Genomic DNA, 7,093 nt, shown 5'->3' with positions numbered 1-7,093 from the left:
AAGAAAGAAAGAAAGAAAGAAAGAAAGAAAGAAAGAAAGAAAGAAAGAAAGAAAGTTGATTGAAGATGCATATTAATATCTACTTTAAGGTAATTGTGCCCCTCCCAAATTCTTACGTTAAATCCTAACCACCATTGCTATGGTATTAGGAGATGCAGTCTTTGGAAAGAATTATGCTTAGAAGAGATGCTGGGGCCTCAGGATAGAGCTAGCATCCTTATCAGAAGGTACGCCCTACTTACACTCTGCCAAATCATGCATCAAGGCCGTATGACTGTAGAGCAAGAAGCCAGGAGGAGGGTCTCCCCTGCCTGGCCCCTTGATCTGACTCTCCTTAAGCTTGAGAACTGTGAGATAGAAATTTCTATTGTTTAAACCACACCTTCGGTGGTATTTTGTGGTTTTAAAACACAAATCAGATCCTAGGAATCAGTTCATTTTCGGTGGGCTGAGATGCCTCGAGATGTACCCTCTGCCTTCAGTCCTAGCAGAAAAGTCAGGCTTACGTTGACTGCCTCCCTCTATAAATGCTATCATGGCATCCAAAATCCCAGAATTCAGCTGTGTGGAGTTGCGGAGTTTATCTAATTGTAGGTTCCCATAAGGAATTTCCTTGTGAGGGATTAGGAATGAAGGCACTGCATTTACTGAGTCAGTTAGCAAGCTCCTTTTGTTAGTCATTTCCACGGATGATAACAATTACCTGTTCATAAGCCCAGAACTTCACAGCTGTCTCGGGAGCTATTTTAATGACATTGGTGCCATTTCCTCTCCAAAGGGAACGGATTCCTCCTTCCTTTACCATCTGCCGAAAGCCTCCAAATATGTTCATTGATTTGGAACCATGAACCTAAAGGTAAAAGCAAAGCGCGACACGTCCGCACATTGTTGATGCTATTCCTAAAGTGGGTCTGAGCCAAGTGCAAACACCGGATATTGGATGCTGCAGCCTATAGCGAGCATCTCTAATGGGCTGCAGTGTCCCAATACGATACCTGCCAGATACCTGCCACATGTCAACTCCGGGGAAGAAAGGTGTTAAGGCTGCACGGGACATAGACAAAAGCAGCCCTGCACTTGGAACTTTCCTGGACTCTGCCCCTGCGCTTCCTATCCTATCCTTGGCTGATTTGAATCTTTGTTTCTTCCTGGTAATAAACCAAGACCACGAGTCTGTATTTTTATAAGACCATCTAGTAAAGTATTAAACCTGAAAGGAGACTTTGGAAAGGCCTGCGGGTGTGTGGAAATTACAATCCTAACAGGTCCATTTTGTTTTACATAATAAATTTCATGGATAACATATGACAAGGGAAAATTCGTGCTATCTCAATGTCAGTTTCCTAAAGAAAACAGCTTCTATCCAATCTCTCCCATTCTCTATAAAGAGCTAGATCTATAAACACATTTTGGAATTAGATACATCATGAACGAATGGTAGCTTAAAATACTGTCAGAAATATTTTGTTCAAACAATTTAAAAATAAAAAGAAGTGCTGTCTGTAGCTATGACAGGTACAGCTTTAAAAACATTTTAAGGAACTGTAGGACGGTCCTGGGGACACAGGTTTGGTTCCCACCACACACACGACATCTGTAACTCCAGTGTCAGAGGCTCCGTGGGCATTGCATGTATAGGGTGCACATACACACATCTGGGCAGAATGCCCATACACATAAAATAAAAACATCCTTAGACAGCCACTATGTTCTTCTGGGACATATGCCAGTGCTGATATAAGCTAAACTTTAGAGCCATCCTTGTTAGACTCTCTGCCCGTTGTGGAATGGAGGAAACACAAGATCTCAGGGGTCACATGCAGTTTAGGAACCGCGGCACTGGCTGTTAAGTTCTATCATGCTTCATCTCCTCTTTTTTCATCAAGGAAATGTTAATTTTACACTATATCAGTTTCCTCATATGTAAAATGAAGCCAAGCCACCTGCTTCGCAGGCTGCTGTGAATATTAAATGGGTTCCCATCGTGTGCACGAATGGATATCCTCTCTTTTCCCTTCTCTCCTCGAGGCCAGACCAATGCCTATAAGTAGCCAAGTCTGTCTAGAAACCCAGGTCTTTTCTGCTAACCTTAGATCTAGACTCGCTTTTGAAATTACATTCTTGTCACAAAGATTCCACACTTGAAAAATCCTCTGCTTTCTCAAGTCATAAGATCAAAGAAAACATAAGTAATTTAACGAGAACCCTATAATAGCAGTGAAGGGTTTTTAATTAAACATTAAAAGTCAAGGAATACCAAAGACTAATATTTCATTACATACAAGTACTAACGATTTACAGTTTAGTGGGACAGCACCAAATGCATGAGCCTAATCTGAGGGGTAATGGTAGAATAACATTTTCTAAGATATAAGGCGCACTGCTCACCTGCATCATGACCTTGAGGCGATCCAAAGGAGCGGTGCTCGTTCTAGAGACGGCGCCCGCCACACCTCCTGCCAGGAGCTGCCTCCACCACTGTCCTGATTTTTTCTCATCTTCTGTGAATTCATCCGGAATAGTTAAACTATCCCCTATGTCAATTCCCTGATGGAATGGAAAGAGATCCCACGGTTCTTCAGTCACAAACAGATAAGCCCAGAACTTTCTTTTTGTGTCAGAGCTGTTAATGTTAGGAGCAAGACTCTCCCTTGGGATTGACAGCGAACCACACTGAGCCCACATCAGTAAGAGTCTGCTCACACTGAACGCAACACAGAGTTGTCATCACACAAGACTGGGAACCATCAGTTACAAAGCCCCTGGGCCACGGTCACAGCTTTCTCCTTTTTCCAAGTTGGGTGACTTTTATGGAAAGGGTAAAGTTTACCGAATTTAGTGAATCCTGGTCAGTTCTTTCACAATGCTAGAAAACCACACGGTTTGTGACAGCTACTTAGCCAGTACTTCAGACACTAACATGGCAGGTATGATCCATTACAGTCCATAGCATGAGTTACATATATAAATGTAAATATGTAAATTTAAAAATTAAAGCATGTACATCATTAGCCCTATACTCATCTTCTATATAGTTTGAGAACAGTTTTATCATTATGATAATTGTTTGTGCAACTTAATTACCTAAATGCTCTGGTGGGTATAACTAGGTCATAGAGCATTTTCCTAGCACATTCCAGACCCTAGCACCGCACGCATAAAATGCATGCACCTTGGCATAAACTTTATGGGCAAGAATGAAAGGTAATAAACCAAGCTGGTGGTAACTCTTCTTTTATTTGTTCTCAATAAAATGAATTTATGATTATAACATCAAATGTTAACAACTATCCCCAAAGATATAATACAAAGTTCACAGTGTAAAATGTATAGTCATAATTGATTTTATGATGTTCTGTGTAAACTTAGACATTGTTACTAGTGACAGTGTGAACCCTCAGAATATTGAGTGGGAGTCAAAGATACTTCTTTCCAAATATAGAAGACAAATCCACAGTTTGAGGGGTGGGAGAGCCTGCAAAAGGTCCCCAGGGGCTTCAAGGAACAGACTGCATGACAAACTTAATTGATACCAATATATTTTAGCAGAATGTTAATGCAAGAATCACAATAAAAATTTGGGGAAGTATAAACTGGCAGGAAGTGCCAACCATATGAGTCAGTTATTTCCTAGCATTCAGTGAGTAATGCAATACCTCACGACAGCAATACATCGAGGCAGCCTAAATAAGCTGAGGCTCAGGCACCCGAGGCCATAGCATCTTTAGCTATCTGGAAGCACAAGGATGATGTCAGCAATGTGTGTTGTCTGACAACCAGACTTCCCCATGGCAGCGAATGCTAATGAGAGCCAGACAGCTTGTTCATCAAGATGGAACCTCCTCCAAGTTTTGAGAAAAGCTGTATTTATGTCATCTTGGGGGGCTTTAAAGATACTCTATAAATCTGCGCCTAACAATAAACAGAACTGTAGAATCCAAATAGATCTTGAGACTCTCTCTCTGGAGACTTGGCCACCCTTCCCAGGGTGTTTTGATGTTCTTGGGTGGTAACTACTGTGAACCAGAGTTCCATTAAGGATAAGCGACTGTGGAGACTAACAGCTTGATCAGAACTTCAGTGATGTGGAAAGATTGCAATGCTGCAAGTCTAGAGCCAACCTATTAACTGTCTTTACCCCCTTAATATGTATTTATTGCCCACCTCTGTGTATAGCCTGACATCCTTGTGACTATTAGGTAAACCCCTTTGGAAAAAATGAATGACCCCTAGATTCCACCAACACAAGGGCTAAGAGCACCATCATACAGCATCTGAGGTCCATAGTAGAAGTTTCCCTCCTTTGCTGTAAGCCATTATCTGATGTTTCTACCAATGTATTTTACAAGTGTCCTGAGTTGTGATTTTGCTTGCCCTGTAACTATTTAAAACAAAACAAAACAAAACCTCATGGAACTATTTCCATGTTGGGACACTGAATTTAGGGTAATCTGAATCTATGTTCCCAGGCTAGGGTCCCTCATTTCAAAACAGAATAAATTCTGTTTGTCTCCCTTGAGTTGTGTTTTTTTGCACCAGCACTATACCTGTGGCTTGGAGCTACAGATCCATAAAGCAGACTTACAGTAGAGTGCTTCCAGAAACGGATAATCTCCTCAATGTCTGTCACAGGGTTAAATAAAAAGTAATCTCTCCACTCATTCCAGTCCACGGTCATCGTCCCATCAGAGTCGATGCTGGAGGATTAAACAGAGAATTAAAGAACAAGACAAATGAATGATAAATGCGCAGAGTCAACATTATTGCCTACTTTACAGAAGGAACATCTGCTTTCCAACTTAACACTCGTACTGAATTCAAAAAACCCTTGGCAGGTTTAAGACGTTCAGTGACAGGGCATTTGGTTAGCGGGCATGAGTCCCTGGATTCCATCTTCAAGAAAAATATACTACTTGCAGTTATACACTGCTGAAAATAGAATCTATGTATTATGGACTTTTCCAGTCATTTTCACTATTTGGAGAAAACTAGATCCAACACTACAGAGAGAGCCCACTGAAGATTGCCTTTAGCGTTCTGTCAAACTCAAAGTCACTAGGCTGTAAGACACAGAAACTGGACAATGAAATATTGAGAGGTGCAAATGAATGAGCTCAGTGTCCTTTTCCCCTCTTCACCAGTTCAGGATTATTTCTTAATACCCTATGCTTGTAACAGTTGGGGTATAATTTTGAAATAGACTCAAAATACACTATCAACTTTCTTCTCCAACTTTTATCAATGAAAGAAAATTAGCATGCTGAGCTTGGTGGCACCTATCATTAATCCCAGCACTTGGGAGGCAGAGGCAAGTGGATCTCTAAGTTCAAGACTAGCCTGGTCTACAGGGTGACTTCCAGGACAGCCAGGGGTACAGAGAAAGCCTGTCTAAAAAAAAAAAGATAGATAGATAGATAGACAGACAGGTAGATAGAAATAAAATTAGCAGTGATTCTAAAAAAAAAAAACAATCTAATTCTAAATGCCTGATGTTTTGAGTTTTGAGAAATCCTCACTTTAAGTTCTAAACATATCATGCTGTCATCTTACAGGTGTAAGTGGTAACAAACTCTGGCGTGTTGTGGTGGTGGTGGTGTGGTTGTTGTTGTTGTTGTTGTTGTTTTAATAAGCTTCATGACAGAAAGCCCATTCTATGAGATTTTCCTATAAACAATGTGAAATCATACCGGACGTGCTCAGGGACCTTGCTGAATTAAAGTGTCTGGGGAAAACTGTTCTGGTGTTTCCACACAGTTTACTCTATAATTTACATGACAGTGACACACGCAGGTGGCGTACAAAAATGCAATTTTCAGATACCCACTATTGTTTTCTGTTTTGAAGTGCTTATACATGAAATTGTGGTTCCGCCTTCACTTGTCCCCAAGCAAAGGCGTCAACACTCCGCATCTGCTGAGACCCCTGCTCACTGCTTGTGTTTAAAATGCATTCTGGGTTGCAGTATTAGCAGCTTTGATTTCATCAGTATTTTCTGTTTCTTGTGCAATGATTTAGCATCTCACCCCAACTTCCCTTTCATGAGCATGCTCCAATAGACAAATGCCACCTGAGAAACATCCCACAACTTTACTGTTTTCCAGTCAAAATCTGCCTGTGTCTCTGCTCTGACCCATGTCATGGGGAAGCATGTGCCCACCTGGGTGTTTTGTTATGCAGCAAGACATAGACAAGACATCCCCCTTTACACAAGACAGGGGGGACCCATTCTCTATCAATCTAAGGGTTTGTCAATCTTTGCTTTTTCAAAGAACTAACTCTTTGTTTCGTTATGACACAAAAATTCTCAATAAAATATTTGCACGTAAACTTTAGACAATAACACGTCGAAAAGATTATGCACCGTGATCGGGTCAGCTTCATCCCAAGGATGTAAGAAACAGGGACTGGAGACAGGCCCAGGAATTAGTGCACTAGCTGCTCTTCCAGCGGATCTGGGTTCAATCTGGCACCTACATTGTGGGGCAAGTGGACCATGCTACCAGACAGAAGAACTGGTAAGGCTGAGCCAGCCTAAACCCTGGCATGACTCATATTGAGCACAGTAGATGTGTGTGGCAAGCCTGCCGCATTCCGCCATTACAAGATGGTGCCCGACCCAAAAGGGGGAAGGGAGAAAAAAAAAAAAAAACAGCTCGCTAGACGCATGCGCCATGCTCGGTGATGAGCTGGAAGAGAGATGCTAATGAGGTTTCGGAAGTAAGCACCAATCACAGGCAGACACGTTCCCCTTAGGGCTATATAAACCAGAGGGTTTTCGGGCTGGGGTCCTTTCGCTTCAGCAAGCAACAAGAGAATAAAGAAGTTGTGGAAGAATATCGCAGGCGGGAGCGATGTGAGGTCAGCTCCCTGCCAACCTAGCTGATGAGGAGCAAGTAACCACAGCACCCCACTGAGAGGACCATGACAATTAGTCACTGTAGTAAGAACCTGAAGTTCTCCATGCTAATGAGGCACCCACCGAGTGTTTAGCCAGTGTAGTGGCTATTCCTGGTTGTCAACTTGACTATATTTGAAATGAACTACAATCCAGAATTGGAAGGCTCACCAGTGAACCTAATCTGGAGACTGGGAG

At 41.9% G+C, this 7,093-nt stretch overlaps 1 protein-coding gene across 1 annotated transcript in view; it reads right to left on the bottom strand.

Moving 5' to 3' along the window:
- LOC110319858 (calcium-binding mitochondrial carrier protein SCaMC-1) overlaps positions 1–7,093 on the bottom strand; it is a 39,223-nt gene that overhangs the window by 9,168 nt on the left and 22,962 nt on the right. The window contains exons 4-6 of the mRNA XM_021195511.2: positions 4,586–4,697; positions 2,389–2,547; positions 704–850 (exon numbers count right to left, since the gene is read on the bottom strand). Coding sequence (XP_021051170.1) covers positions 704–850; positions 2,389–2,547; positions 4,586–4,697 — 418 coding nt within the window. The remainder of the gene's footprint in view (positions 1–703; positions 851–2,388; positions 2,548–4,585; positions 4,698–7,093) is intronic.

Source organism: Mus pahari, chromosome 4 (genome assembly GCF_900095145.1).
Source record: "Mus pahari chromosome 4, PAHARI_EIJ_v1.1, whole genome shotgun sequence".
Classification (NCBI taxonomy): domain Eukaryota; kingdom Metazoa; phylum Chordata; class Mammalia; order Rodentia; family Muridae; genus Mus; species Mus pahari.
This window is presented reverse-complemented; position numbering and strand designations above follow the sequence as displayed.